General features: G+C 44.7%; 2 protein-coding genes across 7 annotated transcripts in view; one reads left to right on the top strand and one right to left on the bottom strand.

The window, feature by feature from the left end:
* Positions 1–2054, top strand: part of SMC2 (structural maintenance of chromosomes 2) — a 41480-nt gene extending 39426 nt beyond the window's left edge. For 2 of the 3 annotated variants that reach the window (XM_006259208.4, XM_019490790.2), the window contains exon 25: positions 1109–2054. In XM_006259208.4, the coding sequence (XP_006259270.1) occupies positions 1109–1300 (192 nt within the window). In that variant the 3' untranslated portion in view covers positions 1301–2054. The other variant, XM_059724627.1, reaches the window with a different exon arrangement.
* A 6596-nt stretch (positions 2055–8650) lies between these two features.
* The window catches only part of ECPAS (Ecm29 proteasome adaptor and scaffold), a 90873-nt gene continuing 77165 nt past the window's right edge, over positions 8651–22358 (bottom strand). For all 4 annotated transcript variants that reach the window (XM_019490725.2, XM_059724625.1, XM_059724626.1 and 1 more), the window contains 12 exons: positions 21650–21716; positions 21057–21148; positions 20896–20962; positions 20403–20594; positions 18759–18967; positions 17943–17986; positions 16996–17188; positions 16067–16211; positions 15302–15407; positions 14053–14141; positions 12447–12518; positions 8651–11582 (listed from right to left, as the gene is read on the bottom strand). In XM_019490725.2, coding sequence (XP_019346270.1) covers positions 11443–11582; positions 12447–12518; positions 14053–14141; positions 15302–15407; positions 16067–16211; positions 16996–17188; positions 17943–17986; positions 18759–18967; positions 20403–20594; positions 20896–20962; positions 21057–21148; positions 21650–21716 — 1416 coding nt within the window. In that variant the 3' untranslated portion in view covers positions 8651–11442. The remainder of the gene's footprint in view (positions 11583–12446; positions 12519–14052; positions 14142–15301; positions 15408–16066; positions 16212–16995; positions 17189–17942; positions 17987–18758; positions 18968–20402; positions 20595–20895; positions 20963–21056; positions 21149–21649; positions 21717–22358) is intronic.

The raw sequence follows: 22358 nt of genomic DNA, 5'->3' as shown, positions 1-22358 counted from the left end.
GTTAAGTAAGTAGAAGGGATGACTTCATTCCAAATATAAGGGATGTTGCCAGTCTAGTAAGATGTGGTTCACATCTTGAAGAGTTTTGTCCCCTGGTTTAAAAAATATATTTCTAATTTGGGCCCTGGCATGAAATGTGCCAGGCATGAGTAAGAAACTTCCAACTTGAGTAGGAAAATGTACACCACTGGAGGAGTTAGTTTCTTCTGGTGATGGCCTCTTGCTCGTGTTAGAACTCAGGTGTTTATAAGCAAACCACTGGTAACTGGAATACTGTTGGTTTGGTTGGAATAATGTCCTCTCACTTCCCAGGCAAGTCTGCCTTCTTCCTAAGTTTGAAACTAAATTTTCTTTTTTGCAAATTGGAGCTTTACTTACCTTGCAAGTTCACAAACAGATGCAGTAAAATTTCTGCCAGGTACAGTGCCCAGAGCACCCATTGCTATGTTCCTTTCTGACTTGCTAAACAAATGCTTATAGAGACGGAAGGAACTAAAAAAGAGCTGTCCCTCCCTGACCTCATGAGGGGAAGGAAAGGGCCTAGACCCAATATGTTGGCTGTCAAGAAGAGGCGTCTTTATAGTTTCATATGGAGTGAAGGAGCCTGGTTTCACCATAAAGCACATAGTTTGGGAAGAACCAAGACACAGGCTTAGTGGGGCTTCTGTTGGTGGTTTGTTGGCTCCAGTTCCTCCCAAACAAAAAATCACAGCATCGAGAATAGGGGGTGTGTGCAAATGCATGTACATGTGAACTTGAATTGGGGAAAGACTACCACTTTTTTCCTGTGGCTTTGTTGATGCTTATTACTAGAGCCGGGCTCGGCAACCTATGACCATTGGCATTTGGCAGTGTTCTACCAGTGGAGAGCCGGGGGACCTTTGCCAGTGGCTGGGCAGTGGATATAAGTGGCAGTGGCTGGCTCCTGGCACTAGCCTGTCTCAGACCAGAGCTGTGTCATTCTGGAACATTGCCAGAAAACATTGCTGACTGCTGCACTAGAGAACAGGTGCCCAGGACAACAGCCAAGTACAAAACACAAGTACAAAAGTGCATCCATATGCCTCATGACTTCATCCAAACTGTACCTCACTGTCCTTCTTTTTAGTTCATTGTGGTCTCTCTGAAAGATGGGATGTTCACCAATGCAAACGTCCTCTACAAAACCAAGTTTGTAGACGGGGTATCCACTGTTACAAGATTCGCTCAGGCACAGAATGGAAACAATGCACCTCGACAGCAAAAAGCTGGTAAAACAAAACCAAGGGAGAACAGACCCAGACCTTATGTGGATGCTTGACAAGAAAATTCCACCTGCATCACTCTGGAATCACCTGCATTTCAGTCTCCTGGTTTGAAATGAGCAAGCGGGAGTCAATGAAGTACGCTGGCCAGTTTTCTGTAATGTACTCTTTCCAGTTGTATTTTATATTTACATACTTCATTATACCTGTGTTGTTTTTCAGAAAAATCTTCAGTGACTGTCGTCTGATGTTTGTAATTTTTTTTTTTCTATCAGCACCTTTTCATTTCTTTTCTTGGAGGTTTTATTCTAATTTCTGCCTTTTCTACCACTTCTGGAAGAGCATTGCCCTTCAGCTTAGCTCAACCTTGACTGCCACTGTACAGTTTGTTGGCTTTGTATTTTTCCCACAAATAATTCTGATAGTTTTCCCCCCCCCATTTAAAATGGCCTTTTTTTTATCATGTTTTTTTTTTAAAGCGAGGAGGGCGTGAATGTTTTCCTTTATTTTGATATGCAAATGCATGATGAAACTGTAATACCCATCCTTTAAGATGGGTTCTTTTCCCACCTGTTCCAAGAAATATGCATGTCCATTGGGGGATAAATGGGAATTCATAAAGCTGGTATCAAAATCCTAATTGCTGAAGAACACCGCCTAAACTGAAATGCAAACATGCTATTGACTTCCATTTAAAAGCAGGAGGAGGAAGACATTGATATTTTTTACCCTTCAAAGTTATAGCTATTTGTACAGTTGCTAAATATTTTTTTATTACATTGTCAATAAATAAATAATTTTTAGCTCAAATGCCATGTCAAATTGATTTTTGGTTTCTTCACTCACAAGCAGATAGATACCTATAAGAACTGTGGCATATGACCAATAATTGAACACATTTAATCAAGCTTAAACTTCAAGCTTCATTTCTTAAACTTTTAGTCATGAATTTTTTGGTGGCACAAACTGGGCATGTGATTTACATGGACTGTGTAGGTACTGCAAAGCTGATGTAATACTGATGCTTAAAACCATGGTGGCGAGAAGGGGGGAGTAGCGAGTAAAAATCAAATAACCAGTGCTATTGCCATTCCATAATTCTGCTTGTTAGTCTGCTACCCAAACACAATTTCTTAGGATTTTTTTATTATTTATTTATTTTGCTCTCATGTAGAAAAGCTGAAAATTATTCCTCAAGCCAGCAGCCAGATGGCTGCAGCTTGACACATTTGACTCTTTCCCCTGCTTCATCTAACTGCCATGAGGAGCTTCTATTTTATGACCTGTGTTCTTGCTGGTTCTTCCCTTTTTAGAGAGAGTCCTAAGCAGGTAGTAAGACTGACTCGGTTAGGTCTTCACTTTAGGTTTCTTATTGCAGTCTGGGATTTTGTCCACATCACTCCGGCGATAGCCTTACTTTATCAACACATGGTTATGATGTCTCTTCCAGGTACAAAAGACATGTTCCAAACACATGATCAATAATCCTTCAAAAGATCCACAGCTACTGTGAACCTAAAAACATAAATGCCATACTAAGTCAAACCAATGGCCCAGTATCCTATCTCTGATGGTAGCAGGGGTGGATGCTTTAAAGGAAAAGCACTGAACTAGACCTAACCAGAGCAGTGATTCTCAACTAAGGTGCTGTAAGATCCTTTTGAAGGGTGCCACAGAATGTGTGAGAAGATGAGCAGGTAAAAAGGGCAGGCTTAGATTCTGTCTGACTTACTGCGATCCCACTGCATGGCCCCTCTGTAATAAATCAAAAGTAATGGAGGGGTATCTTGAGCCTAAAAAGGTTGAAAACCACTGATTTAGAGTGATCTATCCCCTATTCATTACACTCCCTGGCATCTACCATTATTGGTCTAGAGATGCCAGAAGAAACATCTCCAACCATTCTGTTCAATATCTATTAATAGAGCTGTCATCCATGAGTTTTGTCTAGTTCCTTTTTGAACCTGGCTAGGCCATCTGCTTCTACCATCTCCTGTGCCAATGCATTCCATAAGTGAACTACGTATGTTGAATAAAAAGGTACTTGCTGGTTGTAGTTTTTTAAACCTGTCTCCTGATTTTAGTGGGTGTTCTCTATTTCTAGTATTTTGGAACTTGGTGAACATCCCTCTTCACTTAATCTGTCCACACCTTTCATGATTTTATAGACCTCTATCTTCCCTCTCGGCCTTCTTTCTTTTCAAACTCTAAAGAGTCCTAGCCCATTTAATTTCTCCAGGTATGGCAACTGTTCTATACCCCTGAGCATTTCCATTGCCCTTCTCTGGACCTTTTCTAATTCCCCTACATCCTTTTTATGATGCAGGGATCAGAACTGCATGGTATTCAAGATACATGATGGATTTATACAGTGGCATAATGATGTTCTTCTCTGTGGGTTTTTTGGGTTTTTTTTAGTTCCCTTCTTAATGATGCCCAACACCTTCTTGGCGTTTTTGGTCACCTTTACACATTGAGCTGATGTTTTTAGAAAACTGTCTACAATGACACTAAGGTCTCTTTCCTGAGGTGTAACAGCTAGTTCAGAACCCGGCATTGTGTTATGTATAATTGAGAATTTTTCCCAGGTGCATTACCTTGCTCTTGTTGATATTGAAATTTATCTGCCACTTTTTTGCCCACTCACTCTGGTGAGATCTTTCTGCAGCTTCTCTCAATCAAATCTCAAGATGACAATCTAGAATAACTTGGTGTCATCTGCAAACTTGGGAGATTTCATCATGCACCAGATTATTGATGAAAATGTTGCACAGAATTGGGCCTAATGCAGATCCCTCCAGGACTCTGCTTTGGACCTCCCTCCACCCTGAAAAGTGACCATTTAGCCCTACCCTTCTTCTATCTTTTAACGAGCTCTTGGTCCATTAAAGAACCTTCCCTCCAACCCCATAGCAGTGCAGTTTTTTTAAAAGCCTTTAGTGAAGGACCTTGTGTTGAATGCTTTTTCATAGACCATATATATTGTCAGCTGGATGCCCCTTGTCCACGTGTTTGTTGACACCCTCAAGGAACTCCAGCAAATCAGAGAGGCAGGATTTCCCTTTACAAAAGCCATGCTGACCCTTCCCAGGGGATGTTTGTCCATGTTACTTGATTTTTATCTTTATTATAGATTCTACCAATTTGTGAGGGACAGAAGTGAGACTCACTAGTCTCTAGTTCCCAGGGTTGCCTCTGGAGCCCTTCTTGAAGAGGGGCGTTGTGCTGACATCCTGCCAATCCTGTGGCATGGAGGCCATTTGAAAGGGTAGCATCCATGCTGTTGTCAGCAGTTCAGTTTCACCTTGGAACTCTTGAGTGAATGCTCTCCAGTCCTGGTGACTTCTTAGTATTTAGTTTTATCAATTTGTTCTAGAATTTCTGTTTTCACTTCAACTTGATTCAGCTCTATAGACCTATCTGCTAGGAAGGATTAATCTGGCATGAGAATTTCCCCACTATCTTCTGTGATAAAATTCTGTACAAAGAATTCATGCTGTAAGAAGTTGAGAGTTCCCTCCTATGAGGCCCCTCACTTCTACTTGAGATCCAGGCTTAAGATCTTTGCAGTGCTAAATGCTTGACTCTGGATCTCTGTTGAACACTACATTGTACAAGCCCCTTCCATGTCCAGAAAGTTGTCAGCTTCATCATTGGTTTGTGATCCACAGCTTCCCATCTTGCTTATCAGTTCCAAGGAGGCACCCTCTGCCCCAGGCATATTTGACTATTTGCTGGAGCTTAAGCCTACAACTCTGTTAGCTACATTCTCTAGGTCAGAGAATGACCTAGACTCAAACTGTGGTCCATGGACCACGAGCTCCATTCAGGTGGTCTGCAGAAAGGTTGCAGAACAATTGAGAATATCTGTACCTGGCTCTGCACTTGATTTTTTTTCTGACGACGGAGATTAAATGGTCTCCCAAGACTGTCAGCAATTTTCAAGTGGTCTGTGGAAAAAAAAAAGTTTGAGAGCCACTACCCTAGATGTAAAATGGACTCCAGCTTCTTCTTTGCGCAGGCTGTGTATCTCCTTAGTTGAGAGTTCCAGAGGTGCAGTGTTTTTAGCCCAGAGCTTATCTAACTCCAGCCTATTGAGTTTCACACCTTTAGTGACAACTAAGATACTAAGTGCTTGTCACTACGGATCCTGGTTTTCTCTGGCTAAAAATCACAAATTCTCCGATTAAACCCCCCAAAATCTGTGATTAAAACTAAATGCCACTATATGTACATATAGGTATCAGTGGAGCACAATGTTTTATTGAAATATTTACAATATTAAAGCAATTTGAAAGTCTATCAGTGCCTCAATCACTATAGTGAAATAAATTCTAAACACCTATAAACTTTGGCTATTGATTTGGGGTTTACCATGAAAAATCAGAGTTCTCCCTGCCCCTTTGTTCACCAGGACATGGGTCTAGCTGCGGCTGTCCCCCCCACTGCTTTGTGGTGCTAAGCAGCCCTAACGTGCTGGTGACCTGCCTATGCCAGTGCCCCTCACTCCCCGCCCTTCCCTGTTCAAGGGAGCACCCCAGCTACCAAGACTATGGGGCCAGGGACCCAGATACACAGCCCCTGCCTCCCCCCACAAGTCCCACCTACCACCTATGGGAGGTGGCAGCTGCTGCAGCAGAGCAGAGCATGGAGCCCAGCTCCCCCCTCCTTCCCAGGTGGCATGGCCAGTGCAGAGCCTATGGTGGGGCACAGGGACAGGCTGCCTGCTGTGGGCTCTGGCTCCCTGCCCTGCTGCCCCCCTCCTGGGGGCTCCACAGCCCAGTGGATGGGACCCAGCATGGCAGAGCAGAGTGGGTTGGGGAAGCTTTTGCCACTGCTGGGAGCCTTGTGCTGCCATGGCAACCCCAAGCCCCAGACCACCCTAGTTGAGCAGCAGCTTCAGCTCTAACCCTGCCCAACTCCCTCCCTCACTACGGAGGCCTCAATCTCCACCCCGATTTACCTGCAGGGAGCTGCTCTTTAGGCTGCCTGGTTGCCATGTGCATGCCTAGGTATGCACATGCACATGGTGCCCCCTACCCGACCGCTCTCCCCCCACTCCCTCCAGTCCCCTGCAGGCTGAAACTCTTCCAGCCTGCAAGGGGAAACCCGTTTCCTCCTTTTTTTCCTTAAAGTGAGAAAATCCATAGTTTACCATGTTTTTCCATGGCAAAGGAAAAACCCAGATCCCTGCTCATCACCATAAAGGCAATGATTTGCCCTTGGATAAGATGAGAGGCAAAAGCAATCTAGAAGGATCAGATTAAAATAACATTCATTTACCAGGGCTCATTACAAGTTTACTCTACTAGGAGGAATACGGTGTGATTTCCTTGTAGCCACACAGTAGGCAGAAAGAGGTAAAAGAGTTTTGAGTCATTTTTGCAAATGGCTCTTGGCATACAGGCCCAAGTGGAAACCTTGTAGCAAAGGAAGATTTAAAAACAGACTCAGGAAATACAGTAGCAGACAGGAGCAAAAGAAACAGGAGATCAAGAACTTAAGACTCAAGTTTATCCTGCAAAAGCCTTACCTTTTCCTTAAGTAGTGAGCACACTATATCTACAAAGTCCCATAGTAATGGCTGCAGAACAAGTAGAGAGAGGAATTGTTATTATGGAAGAGATATTTACCAAAATAGATAGCAGTGGGGATGCATTGTTTTCAGTAGGAATATGGACAGGGACACCAATGAAGCCTCATATAGGAGCCAAGGCTCAGGCCAGAGCTCGTTCAAGTCCATGGCTTCATCACTGTAATTTTCCCTCCTGTGTGAGAAACACCTGAGTTCCTGCACCTTCAATCAGTCTGCAGCCAAGCTAGAGATTCTCAAACTATGATCAGTCTTTGAGTGCTTTTGCTGATTGTTGCAAAAAGGCCACTTTGTATTTTGATTCCATGGCCACAGAATTCTCCCTTTGCAGAAATGTGCTCTGTAAGTGCGCTGGGAACCTTTCTAGCCCTCAGAGAGAGCAGTTTTAATTTTGAAAAAGAGAGACTGTAAAATAGTGCTTACCTGAATTTTATAAGACAGTGTGAACTGTCCCATTCATCTGTCTTGTGCCCTTGCACACACACACAGCTGTGGGATTTGCCATTTTTTCCAAGATGCCACAATTCAGACTTCTCTGCAGTATTTAACATCTCAGGGCTGATAGGGACTTAATAATTTTTATTGCTTGTTTCTTCTGGACCATCTTGTCTGCTGCCTCTTGCCCTCTGGCCTTCCCAAGAGGGGAGACATTATTGGAATATACAGTGTACTCTCCCAAATACTACATGGAGCCAGAGCTGGGGCAAGAACAGGGGAAAACCATTAGTGTAGTTGGCCATTTAGGCCACTTGGGGAACAGGCAAGGCCCAGATACTAGCAAGATGAGCCACTGAAGATAACTACAGACTCCTCATATTTCCTATACACAGGAAGAAAATTATTGTGACAGCTGAGAGCCAGTGAGGTGAGGAAAGAGAAACTCGATAGCTACTGGCTGCTCTTTGCCTTTGGTGGACATTTGACTGAATTAGGTATCTGCAGGCAGGTTGGCTGCAGACTTTAACTGCACAGCAGAATGATTCAAGCTGTGGGGGCAGCAAGTACTAGTTTAGTCCTGATCAGTCTGTTAACAGCACTAAGAGAAAATGAAGGAAGGTATCCAAGTGGCCACATGTATCCTCTAAATGCTTTTCATGTAACCAACTGGCCCCTGGCATACCAGGAAGGGTGACAGGATTCTGAAGTCTCCCACCCAGGAATGTGTTTAGGATAAGAGTTGATTGAACTAAATACCAGTTTAGTTCTCTTGGGGCTCACTGCTAGCGGAGGAGATAGTGTTGTTGTCTGTACACCCAAGCCCTACTGATAAGCAGTTCAATACAACTACCATAGATACAATTAACTGTTTTGCTTAGGTATTATTTTCTACTGCAACAGACAAGTGCTTCATCAACTTCTGCTCTACTGTTTTCCCCTGTCTTATGAAAACCTTTGAGAGGAAGGTCCCTTGAACTGCATATGGAGTGTAACAGTGTACGTGGCTGTTGCTTTAACAAGAAGCTGAGGGCTAAATTCCTTAAATAGCAATTAAGTGATTTTCAATGTTTTGGTCTAGTCCTGCCTTCAGTTGCACCTACGCAACAAATCCAAAACTGGCCCATTAGCAGTTTCAGTGCAGGCTAACTGATAGTGAACTACCAAGAGGTGCCATGGGCTTGGAGCAAAGCAATTATGTGGATAGCTGACATACAGATCCAGTTGTCCCTTCAGCTGAATCAGACATACAGTAGAAGTAGTGAAATCCATGATAAGTGCCTAGTGTGTAACACTAATGCCAGCTTGAAACTTTGCAAGGCAGTGGACAGCAAAAACTGACACATGAATAGGGAAAAAATTGCCAGTTACTTCCAAGAACAGGTCATGCACTTTTATTTAATGTTACCTTTTTGGTAAGTGGGAGAGCATTTTCTTTCACTTGATTCATTTACATACTTTGACAGCTGAGTACAGATTGTGGTGAATTCGATGGAGACCTTGCAACATTAGAAAACTTTTCTTAATATACATCCATTTAAGCAACAGCTCACAGGTTAGAACGAGTGCTAGTGTCAAACTTGCACGCCTCACTCCTGGTATACAAAGCAGCATTGCAGCAGCACAAGAAATGCCCGAGAAGGGCAAAGTACAGTGTTTTACATAGTGCAATCACTCTTAGAAGAAAAAGTCTAGGAAGGCCACATCTCTTTTTTTTTTTCTCGTCAAGTTTACAAATGAAAAAAGAATTGGGAATCAAACCTGTTTCAGTTAGCATCAGCTTTGTGCAGGTAGGTTCTGTGTATAGGCACATGCTCTAGAGGAACTCTGAATTGGTTCTTTAATCATTAGAAAACATATTGCTTTGTGATTCAGAGAGGAACCGTTTTACCATCTCTAACTTCCCAATAATCTTGGCCAGAATTGTCAGCCTAGCTGTCATTAGAATTCCTAGAACATGTTCTTCCATGTACTATAAACTACCTAGGGGAAAAACGTGTTTGTTCTGGCAACTAGTACAGTTGCTCTACTAATGGCCACTCAATCATCTTAGATTCTGCTTCCAAATACTTGAGTCCCTGCTGAAAGCAGCGCATTGGAGATCAGAACCTCTTAGGTTACTGGAACTATCTGCCTGTTCCTCGAGCTGTATGAAAAAGACCAAGTCGGATAAACAGTCACTGCAGCAAAGTAGTCGGGACGTTTCCTCTCATCAAAAATGAGCTCTTGTGAAACAAGATTTCACAGAAGGCAAGTTCTGCATTCATTTAAAAGGTGCCTTCATCAAGAGATTTGCCCAATATGCTTTTAAAATTTACAAATGTGCTTGGTACTCCGAACGACATGTAAACAAAGAGCAGCTCCCTGCCACGAGATCATAGATAAGCACCTGCTCTCAGCACCAAGGGATTGCCCGATGAGAAGGGCTCATTTGATGCATTAGTGCTTGCTGAGGTTCCTGAAAGGCTGGCGGAGTCATCTACATCTGCTGAGAATTTCTTGCCAGGCACGCACTGGCTGCCTTCCTTCCTTCCTTCCATCAGCACATCAGACTGTTAAGGTGAACCAGTGCCAAAAACATGGACTGTTAAAGAACACACAGCACCCAAGGGAAAGGCGAGTCCAGAATACTCACTCCCGACCGTGCCACCTGCTTGGGGAAAAGGTGGGTGCTTGGTTGGGTTATCCAAAAGATTCTCTCCTCTTAGTTGATCGTGTCAGGAGCGGACAGGAGAGCACGAGGGAGCAAATAAGGAAATAACAGGCCTTTTCTTACTGAAATCTGTGGCAGTGGTGTCACCAACATCAGCAAAGCAGCATCCTCAGAGAAGCTGTACATATGCTAAACAGATTGAGTTATAGTGGCCATTTTACACTTCTCAAACCTGTTGCCACAGCAGCAAATTTTATGCCTTCTGTCTGTGGAGAGGAAACGGGGAGGGCACTATGGCTAGGTATCAAATAGAGGTTTTACTTCACGTTAATGCTGATAGTCTTTCCGAAGTGCAAATTAAAAGGACTTGCTGGAAACCAGTCCAAGCTGGTGCCTGACAGAGGAGCAATTATGTCATTCGTTACAAACACTGAGAAGTCTAAATTGTTACAGGTTTCCAAAGCAAGAACAGGGTTATGAACAGGAAGAAAACAAGTACGACTACAAAAATTTGTCATTGGCAAACTTTGAACGCTCTTGAAAAACATCTCTAGAACAGGTTTCATTTTAACTTTGTTTTCTGCTGCAGTTGTGGAGTGTCATGCAAAACAACTTTGAGAAGAGCAGTGTTCCACCTGTCAAGGTTTGCCTAGTTTCACAGACTCAATCCACCTACCCCCCATGGCAACTCATTAAAGTGCGCTCTCATGTGCATCCTTTGGGGAACATAGTGATTGTTGAAAATTTGGGAGACTGGAATCTGAGCTGAGGGGAGAAGTAGGATATGGACTCACTCAGTCCACTTTGAGGTCAGAGGTGGAATAAATAAGTCAAAAGTACTCTGCCTTTCACAACCAACATGGGCAATGGGAGGGCGTGCAAAGGAGGAGGACCAGGCTGGACTAGCAGAAGGTGGAGAGCTGGGGTGAGACCCTGGCCCCAGTGAAGTCCATGGGTGCTTTGCCACTGACTGCAATGGAGACAAGAGTTCAACTCTTGCTGATGCAAATATTAGTTTCCCCCTGTTCTCCTGGGTACATCCAAAGAATCACTGTTTGGACATCAAGTATTTAATCTCCATGCACACGCACACGCGCGCGCACACAAACACACACACAAACACACGATACAATGAAATGAAATTTAAGCATTTCATTTTCCAGTGCTGGTTTTTCCAACCACCTTCAACAACTCTTGTCGGGACAACAGGGATCTAAAGTAACTCAAGTAAATCCTTGCCTATTTTAAAAATCAGATGCATCTTACACTTGGCATTTTTTTTTTCAGGTCACACACCTACAAGCCCGCAAGGGCAAATCATTAGAGGTATTTACTGATACAACATTACCTAACCAGCAGCTTAAAAACAGTAAAAATAAAGTTAATGGGGAACAGAATTTAAGGCATTTTTATTTTGGCCAAGGAATGATGCATGCTACAGATTAATCTTCATTTTCCCACTTGGTTTTCAGATCACTGCACTGTGTGTTTTACATGGCACTTCGTTTGTTTTACAATTACTCAAGATTTTCAAGTGTTTTCTTCAATAAAGATGCTTTCTCTTGCAGTTCAGGTCTGCTGTCCAATGCCATGGTAGTTAACGAGCCCATGAGAAGCTCCCTGCTTTGTGGGGTCAGACTTTCCCACTGTTTAGACTCTAGGTGGAGAAAGAGAGACAAGGCACATTTTGGTGTTATTTTCACGTGAATGCTAGAGTGGCCTTAAGTAACAAGGCTCCCTGGATGAAGTGAAGAGATTCATGAAGGGCTCTCTATTGTGTTGGGCTAATTCAACCTGACTTACAAAGATGCACAGGCTTCAAGGAAGAGCAGCGGTTGCTTAGGCCCAGCTATACTAGGTCCACCATGCTCAAGCACAGGGGCAGTCACCTCACAATGGCTTCAAAAGAAGGGAGAAGAACACGCAGCCACCTCCTGCTACAGTAAAGGAGGTGCACAGGGCTACGGGCTGGAGCCTAAGAACTTAAAGGAGAAATTTGCTAAACAATGACAAAGAGCAGCCACAGCTGCACTGGATGCTGGAGAGAACACGCCTGTTTTAGGTCTAAGGGTGGTTTTTCAGGGAATAAATCCTCAAACTGAAGCTGAGGGGCTAACTGCAACAGCTCCTCCGCCCCACCAGAAGGCAGGCTGTTTCCTCCATGGGGCACTCTGCAAAATCTGAGCCCACAGATTATCCAGAGAGTTGGAAACAGGCCTGCGTTGCCTACACAGAGCTCTTGCTCTCCCCTCCAGGGGAAGAACTCACATTTCAGACCTCAACTTTACCCCTATCTTCTCCAAGACTGTCCCTCCATGTCTCCTTCCTGCTCCCATGTACAAGGCTGCACATCATACATCATGACACAACATGCATTTCCAGGAAGGAAAAGCACCATTCGCTGGGTCACAGTGTTGCTCCTACAGCATCTAGTGGTGGCACTGCAAGACACTGCGTCTCTACACTTCTAGGCCTCTGAGCCATGCACTGAGCTGGACTCCCGAAGCCCAAAGAGCCTCACCTGAGAGTTTGGTGAGCAGCAGTTCTATCACAGACAAGGCTTCTGTTCTTATGGAGGTGTAGCTTTTATTTTCTGAGAAAGAAAGAACATATTCAGAGTGCACAAAGACAGCATTAACTATTTAATCACAGAGCTCGTGCAGTTTAGAATGCTTCTAACCCTCACGTAACCTGTACAGAACACCCCACACATCTTCACAGCACTGGGCTCTACCCATACAGGCTCCTTATGCCCTGTTACTGAGTCCACAAAAGCATCAAGCAGGACCTTCCACCACAGACCCCACGGTCCCTCTGTTTCACAGGTGAGAGGAACTGGAAAGTGACAAACCTGGTAAACACAGCAGCACCATCAGATTGCTACCCAGGAGCCCTCAAGAAACAGCTTTTGTATGTAAAGGAATCTCTTTGCCAAGAACTCTGTGTGGTCAATGCTTAAAATAATCATCTGGGGATTTTCTACTTCAGCAGAAGGTAGGGCAGGGTGGCCCCTTAGAGACTACCTAGTTCAGAGAGGCATGAGCTTCTGTAGGCGACAGCCTACTTCACAGATACTAGGAATGGTCCTGCTCTTCGTTCTGCCTGACTCCAGGGTAACAAGGCTAACTACCTCCAAACAAAGATGAGGCTGCAACAGCAGGCTTCCACTAGTGAGCACAAGGCAAAAACCGCTCTGATCAAGTTGTTTTCCTGAGACCAGTCCGCAGCACAAAAGCCTGTGTGGGCCTTAGCTACAGAGGTAAAATCCTCACTCCCGCTTCAGCCTCTTTATGCTGGAAAGAGCTGTATTGGCAGAAATCCCTGGAAGTATAAGGTCAGGGAAGAGTCTGCTTGGCACAGCAGATGGCTGTAATGTTCATACTCGGGACTGAGTCTGAAGTGAGTGAGCACTTTGGGGGCAAGGCAGCTGCATGGATTGCCATAGAGATTCTGGGCAGTTCTGCCATCCACTGGGGAGGCTGGCATAGATTAGACAGGCTTCTCTGTCCCTGGGAACAGCCTGTATTGTGGAAGGGCACAGCAGTCACCTAATACACAGGTAACTTGAACCCTCTCCGATGCGCAGCGCAGAATATCTGGGGAAACCGTAGAGGGATCTGTGGTTAAGGATAAATGTGGGCTACAGGTTCTGACATGAATTAGGCCTAGCTTCAAAGAATATATTTACTCCGTGCCCTGCCTCAGGCCAGCTGTGAACAAGCTGGCAGGGTAAAGCAAACCAAGCAGAGCTCTGTGTTACAAATGCCTGAGCTAACCACGGGTCTCTACAGTACCCTACAGAGTGGAACACGGACATAGCAAGGAAGTCTGAATGGAGAAGGGAAAATGGATCTCACTAAGCATCAGTAGAGTTTGACTGTATGGGAGAAAGGAGAAAATATGAAAGTAAAAATGCCTGCCAGGACAGTTCTTCATGTACCTGTATGGAAAGCTATCTCCCCTCTCCTAGAAGTCAGGCATTTATAGGAGATTTCAGGGGTTTCCTGCTCCAGAGGAGTTTGATGTCCCTGGGCAAAGTACCATGGGCAACTCCACTTTCAACAAAAAAAACCCAACAACATTGAAATAAGCAATTCATTCCCAGCCACCTGTTGGAAAATATTTACCTAATGAGTGTGTGATAGATGAGCAGGTTTCCAAAAGTATGCCTCTCAAAGCCCCAGGGTCCAGGTGCTCCTCATCAAAAAGCATCAACCTAGCAAATTGGAAAGCCATGTTAGATTCAGCTTGCCAAAGGCAAAAGGGGCCAGTCCATGGGTTGATTTGGGAGGAGGTATAAAGTGGGGTCCTGGATCTAGTATTAAACATTAACATCTTCATTAATGATTTATATATGATAGAATCAAGTATACACTTGGCAAACGTGCAGATGACACCAAATTGGGTGGAGTTGCAGACATTCCTGAGGGTAGGGCTAGGATCCAGAATGACCTGGATGAACTGGAAAACATGGTCGAAAATTAATCAGATAAAACAGAAGGACAAATGCAAATCCTGCACTGAGAATGAAATAATTGCATGCACAAATACAGACTGGGGAATGATTGGCTAGGCTGCAGGACCGCAGAGAAGGACAGGGGGTTACAGTTGACCGTAAGCTGAATATGAGCTAACAGTATTGCAAAAAAACCCAACAGCATCTGGGGTAGTATTAACAGAAGTTCACTTGCAAATCAAGGGAACTGATTCTTCTGCTCTTTTCAGCACTGGTGAGGCCTCACTTGGAGTACTATGTCCAGTTTTGGATCCTACACTTCAAGAAAGATGTGGGCAGATTGGAAGAGTCCAGTGGAGACTGATAAAAATGATTAGAGGCCTGGGAAACATGACTTATGAGGAAAGGCTGAAACAACTGTGATTGTTTAGTCTGGAGAAGAAAAAACAGAGGGGGGACTGGATAATAGTCTTCAAAATACCTGAAGGGCAATTACAAGGAGGATGGAAATGGGCTTTTCTCTGTGGCTTTAAGGAACTGAACTAGGAGCAATGGTCTCAAGCTGCAGCAGATGAAATTTAGACTAGAAATTAGGAGGAACTTTCTAACTATGAAGGTGTTAAGCACAACAGGGTACCTAGAGAAGCAGCTATGGAATCTCCATCCCTGGAAGTTTTCAAGGGCAGGATGGACAGACACTTGGCTGGGATGGTTTGTTTAGTCAGGGATGATCCTGCCTTCAGCAGAGGGCATAGGCAGATGATCTTGGGAGGTCTTTTAAAGCCCTACTTTCCTATGATCTACTGAACTGGTTTTGAGCAATTATGACGGTCCCAGTCACTGTGCAGTTGTCACAAAAAGGATCAACATGCCAGAGCAAAATGTGTGCAATGGAAGCAAAGCACAGGCAAGAGAATTACCCTTGAAAATAGGCATTCATTGCCTGCAGGACTCCCAGCTGCACTTTCCACGTGCTAAGTTTCAGACGCTCGCACATTAACTTGCACAGCTCTTGCCGATAGCAGCCTGCAAACAAGTTAGGGTTTTGTTACATCAACAAGCAAAATTAGAAGCGAACATTTCCCACTTGGCAGAGTCACAGTCTGCACCAGAGCTCCCAAACCCAGCTACCATCACAGCCTCCTCCCACAAACCACACTGAAGCTCTCCATGATTCCAGGCAAGACAGCACATTTCTTTCATAAGTGGCTGCAGACAAGCAACTCAATCCATATCCTTCAGAGGTTTTATTGGCTTCAATGGAAAATTGAGTACTCAGTGCCATGGACAGCTTGTTGTCTTATGTCTGGCACCCCAAGGTAGAAAGTGTTGGCCCAAGTGAATCATCACAGTGCTCCCCACTTGTTAACAGTGTAGCTAAGGGAGCTTGGGACAGATGTAAATTTTGGTAACTTTCATGAGTGAGGAGCATTGGGAACAGCTGGCTGTAGTGACTCAGTGAGCACTTGCTGCAGTGGGAAAGGCAGCTCTGCTTTTCCCTTCTTGGCCAGCAAGGAAAATCTAACCCACTGTAGCCAATTACCTCCAAGGTGCTGAAAGGACTTTGGAAAACTCTTGATATTCCTACCCTTCCCTCAACGTGCTTTCAGGCTTCCCTTTTAACATGGATACTCTTTGCCCCACCTACTGCTGGCCTTGTCTGTTATGTGCCTGACCCGACTTACGTTGCGTCTCCAGGCTCCTAGGCCAGGCCTTGCCCAGACTCTCAAAGGCACAGAGCAGAGTTTCCATCTGTAGCTCCTTTTCCTGTTCATTCTCATCCTCATCGTCGCCCTTTGGTGAACTGGCTCCCATGCTCCCATGAGAATTCTGCAGAGGTATCAGGATGGGTGGGTCAGAAGCGGGGTGTGAGAAGTATCAGGGGTGTTGACAAAAGAGAAGGAAGACCAACTGTAACATTGCTTACATTGTGCTACATTTGTTTAACAATACCTTGAGCCCAGCAGGCCCTGTACCTAGTCACTGTATCCTTGACAGCCACTCAGTTTACTGCATTGCTGTTGCTATCAGCAACAGTTGCAGAAATTAGTATAATTTATCTTTCATCCTGCATGACTCTGGAGGGCTGTAATGACATTACGGCCCAGGAACAGAGGAGCAGATGCTTGCCATTCACACTGACATCATCCTGATTTGCAGATACACAGCACCTGAAAATCACGTCCTGAGACTCAGGTGGAGGCAGCAATCAATGGGGACACACACATCACATGCCAATAGTGTGGTTGAAGAAGTATTAGGAAGAGACAGTGAGAAAACACTGGCTCCTACAAGTGCCACAGGAGCTTCTCTCTGCTGCGGAGTAGTTATGCAGAGAGGCCATCAAGTGTTCTTGGAAAACACTATATCCTCTGAGTTGCACAGACCTCAAATTCAGCTTCCTTCCCAGGTCAATCTGAAGGGGAGTAGGTATCACCAAGACTCCCCCACTGTGAGGCCTGATGTACAGCCCAAAACTGGGCCAATCTGTATGAGGAACATGTCTCACTTACATCAGCAGGCACCAGGAAACAGGCCAGATTGGGGCAGAGGCATATGAGTGCAGCCCTCGGGGGGGTTCAAAGAAAATAAGCTCTGGAGACAGAAGGGTCACCTTCTTTATCATAGGGAAGATGATGTCAGCCAGCTCCTGGAACCGGTCCTCCTTTGTCACCTGCAGCACCTCTGCTGCACAGCGGAGGGCAACGATTTTGTACTTGAGGTTCTCTTTGCGGCACTCCTTCAGGATGACCTGGACAACGTCACTGACACTGGGCTGGTTCGGCACTGGTTTCTGCAGCTCAGCACTGAAACACCATGTGCATGGATGGTCAATGCCAAGTGACATCCTCATGGACCCAGCAAGTTCAACAAGGCCCCAGACCCCAAAACAATTCCAACACTAAGACTTCAATTAGGAATTTTTTTTTTTGTGTCAACAGCGGATTATTCCAAGTCCCTGTGCACCCTCTCAGTCTCGTGGGTGCTGAGAAAGGGCTGAAACCCTGCCTGGCAAGTTCAGTGCTCTAGGCTTCCCCAAGACACATGGGTGATAAGCCAACCCATTCACTTCAGAGAGCACATTCATGTAGGGCAGAGGATGCATGGGCATGTCCACACACTTCGCTCTGTTTTGCCATTCAACTCTCCCCTAAGCACCATGCCAGTGCATCACACTTCATCTCTGTAGCTTCCTTCTCATTTTTTAAATACATCCTTTCCCTTATTATATTCCCTCTTCCTTCCACCCTTATCTGCTTTAGTATCTCAGTCCTGTGCCTTATCCTTCCTCAAAGAACACACACCCTGACCTCTACCTCAACAGATCCCAGCCCTCTCCTCCCTTCCATCCCAGCACCCCAGATCCAAGGAGAGGGGAAATAAAGTGTTCATGTCCACTTGGAGACTTGGGCAGTGCTCAGATCCTACCATCTCCCACTCCTCACTAACAGAGCAGGGGGCAGTGGAGTTTCCCCATCTCAGATCTGGCAGGCAGTAGCCATGTGTGGCAACCCTTGCTGGAGAGTCTGAAGGTACAGCACCTTCACTGGGAATAGTTACCTGCATGCAGAGACCACGCTGGCGACAGCTTTCAGCAACTCCTCCTGTGAGCATTAAACAGAAGAGAGTGCTCGTGAGCATCACTGCAGTAGGGTGGTGCCCTCCTGCTATGTGATACTTTTCCAAATTCCCCTGAGTGCCGGTAGCACCAACAGACACTGCAGTAGCCCTCAAATGCCACTCCCCTCTACCAGAGACAAGCTCTTCCCAGCACTCTGCTGCAGGACACACTTTTTTTTGCTCTCTTCCTTCCCATTTCAGCATCCTTTACATTGTATGACAGTCCCCCACTGGACACTGATGCATGGAAACGTTACACGCCCCATTCTTGTTTACACGTTTACACTGACCTAGCAGTGTACAGAGGCTGTCCAGTCTGTCCGCCTGCAAGTTAGTCCCCTTTAATGGGTAGAGTAGTGTAAAGTGGTCTTAAATGAGAATCTGACTGCAAGGTATTCTGAGTTCTACACTCTTATTTCCATGAGGCATTGGACACAGCAAGAAACTCCCCATGGTACCACCTCTAGTTTGCCCTGCCATTTAAAAAATGAGGGCTTGTGCCACCTGCCACCAGTCATGGACAAAGCAGTGCAGGTATCCAATTTGTTAAAACTGCAAGAACCAGGGCCAGAAAACCAATGCCTCCCTCTACATCTGAGAGGCATACAAGACAGATGGTCCAGCAAGCACCATCCATTTTAAATCATCCTCCCTATACCACGGTGAACATCAGCAGCTCTGTATGTTCCCTCCCTAGCCTCAGGGACTGAACACTTGCACCTCTGTGGAACCATTTGGTGCTGGCTGCTCCTTTACCTTTCCTGTCCACGTCCTTCCTGGCAAACCTTGAAGTAGTGCAGTGAGCACCATTCCCAGATGGGGAGGTGCCAATGAGCTAGTTTGCTTGGCAAGAGATGCCATGGCAGCTGCTCCCTGGGCTTTCATTTTCCAGGACTGGGACTGTAAAGCCTTCTGGGTAATGGCTATCAACTCTGGCATGTAGAGCCTGATACCACCATGGGTACCTGTGTATGAAACAAAGACAAACTGCAATTTTTTTATATAAAAAGAATACAAATGTGATCCAGTTAAAAACATGGCTTTAAACAGCAATGGGAACCTCCTCTTTTGGCTGGGAACTGAGTCAGTAAGTTACTCACAGTTTTACCTTAAGTAAACCATCATATGGAAAAAATGGGGGTCATTCCCAACCCATGAATGAAAGATTTTATGTTCCCTAGATCCTTCAAAAGGGACGTAAGAGGGTGTGTCTAATTATGCTAGAGAGCTCTCTCTCTCACTCTGGTGGGAACAGGGGTATTTCTCTAGAAATGTCTAGATTTCCTGAGGAAAGCTAGTTTTTTTTCAAAACGCACTCATTAAAAACGTCTTATGACAACACATTCCCCCAGTCCCCAATAAGACATCACTGCCTAGCAACCTCCTGCCTGGTGGGACATTTGAAACCAAGCCGCTAAATAGAGCTAGCAAGTCTTTCACAAAGGAGTATTATACTGATGAATCTTCTTCCACAGATGTAAAAAGATGGCTTAATATGTATCTCTAGATTTTCTTAGGTGATTTCTGCTCCTTAGGGTGAGAACTACAAATGCCACCTAGCATATCTCCAATTAAATGAGATCCTTCACATTAATAAGGCTATCCTGTACACTGAGAATCACCCTTCTTCCCCCTTCCCTGCCAATATCAGAAGTGCCTGCAGAGAGCATAGGATTCATTTCCCTGAACCCTCCTCTCCCCACAGTGCTGGCCAAGATTTTCAAAATTAGCCACTTAAGTCATTATGTGGGCCATATTACCATCATATCTGAGCAACTCACACTCTTCAACATGCTTCTCCTTACACATTATATATTTTAGCAGATGGGAAGCTGAGACACAGAGTCTAAAGGATCTGCCCAAGGCCATACAGCAAGCCTGAAGTGAAGCAGAAAACTGAACCCAGGTCTCCTAAAGCCCAGGTGTGTGACCTAAGCATTAGTCCTTCCTGTGTCTAAAATGGCTGCCTAACAAGAGCCAGCAAATTCCAATTCAGGCACCTAAATAAGTAGCTCTGTTAAAAAAACAAAACACGCCCCCCCCCCCCCCCCCCAAAAAAAAAAAAAAAAAGCCGTGTCAACATCCAACAACTCTCAAATAAGTCATCTTCTCCTGCCTTCCCCCAAGAAGCAACAGCTCAGAGCTGGAGAAATGGAAAAGGTAGAAGGTGGCCCTGGCAGGAAGGGAAGTTTTCTTCTAAGAAACTTCAAGATCAGGTTAAACAACAAGTCCCATGTTTCCACAGAGCATTATTATTTTTATGCAATTTGATTTGTAAATTAGTTTAAAAAAATCATTTTAAGGATTTTCTTAAGATTCAAGTTTTCTGAAGAATTTCGGGTGCAAGCTGTCTAAACATCCCCAGTAGCCTCACATAAAACAATCCCTGGGGCAGCTTACCTGGGACATTTTCCTGCCATACTTCAGTCCATAAATTAGAATCGTCTTTCTCTCCTTTCTCTTCATCAGGGACCTCATGCATTCCCAGAAATGCCAATGGCAAGACCTGTTTGGCATGGTTCTTCAAAACATCTGGACTGTAGCGTCCAATGGCATGAACAGTTAAAGCACAGCCTGTCCTGTAGACAGGTTCTGAAGGGGAAAGAAAAGAAAACAGTTATCTGGTTTGAGCATTTGAAGTCAGATTTTTCATGGAAAGACTGATAGGAAGAGTCAGAAGTAATTTCATGAAACCCAGTAAAGAGAGTCACAGTAATATGAAGGAAAGAAGCCTCTTGCTTTATGCAACATATCCATCTAGAAAATCTGTAGGCCAGCAAGTTATAAGTGTGGGAACAGACAATGCTAGAGTGAACATTCATTGGCTTCTTCTAGCTACCAGAGCTGGTTCCTTACTGAAAACAAAAAACTGAAAATATAGAAAGTCACCTGCCTTCCTTCTCCATGTACCAGCTGCCAAGCTTCTGCAGTAGTTTCTCAATACTACTGTCCCGAGAGGTCTGAGAGAAAAAGAGAGAGAGAGAGTTATTTAACACACATTAAAAAAAATGAACTCCAATGAGCTAAATGAAAAGACACCAAAGCCTGTCTCACCCTAACAAGATGCCCCATTGCAAAAGCAAATGACTTCTGCACCACACTGTTGCGATCTGTCAGGCCACTGAGTAAAGCACTCATGAGTTTACCTGTTTGGAAAGAGAGAAAGAGTCAAGCCTTGAAATAGCAGAATCAGCCTTTTGTCACAGTGGGAGGCAGAGTCTTGGGTTCACTAGATTATTGGTGTTAATGGATGAGTCTATGTGCTTAGTTAAGTGTACATGGCATGTGGGCTTTAAACAGGAATATAATGTGGTTTGGCCCCAAAATATACCCCAAACCAGAAGCAGCTGCAAGACAGCTTTAACTACACGGTAGGTGGGACACTGCTGTTCTGTAGACTTTGATATCTGCAGTGCTACTTTCCTGAGGCAATGATGTGGGTTAGTGATATACATAGCCTAACTGAACAGGAACAACCCCAAACACAGACTATGCTCCAAGGGACACAGCCTTTAGAAATCAGGAAATATGAATACAGAAGAGCTTCCTGTGATGGAACTAAATAGGGAGAATCGAAAACAAGCTATTTACAAAGGACTGAAAAAATGAACTTAAAAAAAAATCCCTGTGTTAAAAACAAACCTTACCTGAAAAAGGTGTCAAATCTTGGGGACACTGAGTGGTTAATGATACTATCACACTAGCACAGCCTCCCTGGAAGAGCAAAAGGGAAAACAAAACCCATTATCAGCTAATTCTAGCTATTGACACGCTATTGGCATGCAGTGCTGTTGGGCCAGAGGGTACCTGTCAGGATCAGAGCTCCATGGGACTAAGTGCTCTATATGCTGCCCCTGACCCAAACAGTCTACAAGCAAGTTTGAAACTATTCCTCTCTTTTAAAAGCAAAAAAAAGCCACATTAGGAGAAGGAAGCTACAAAAGCTCCTGGGTCCAGTCTCTGGACCTGGCCCACATGCCAGACAGAGGCACATCAAGCAGTATTCTGCAACCTACTCTCATACAGTGTCTTTACACATGGTCTCTGGGGTGGAGGGGGAGGGCTCTTTAGTTAAAACAGCTCCAAGACCACTCTAATTAAAGCACCTGCAGTGTCACGTGTACTGAGTGTCCTGCACTTCAAAATGACGGGAGAGGCGCTTTAATTAAAGCTTGTTCAACAACCCAAACTTTAGTTAGAACGCCCCTGCTGCCATTTTGAAGTGCAGGGATGCTGAATACACATGACACGGAGGCTGCTGGAGTGTGCCAATTAGCATGCCCCAGCAGACTCAATTAATCAAGTCTGTTCCATTGTGTGCTAATTAGCACATCAGAGCAGATGTCCAGCACATGC

This window comes from Alligator mississippiensis, chromosome 3 (genome assembly GCF_030867095.1).
Source record: "Alligator mississippiensis isolate rAllMis1 chromosome 3, rAllMis1, whole genome shotgun sequence".
In the NCBI taxonomy this organism is placed as follows: Eukaryota; Metazoa; Chordata; order Crocodylia; family Alligatoridae; genus Alligator; species Alligator mississippiensis.
Note: the sequence above shows the minus strand (reverse complement) of the source record. Positions and strands in the feature narration are given on the sequence as shown.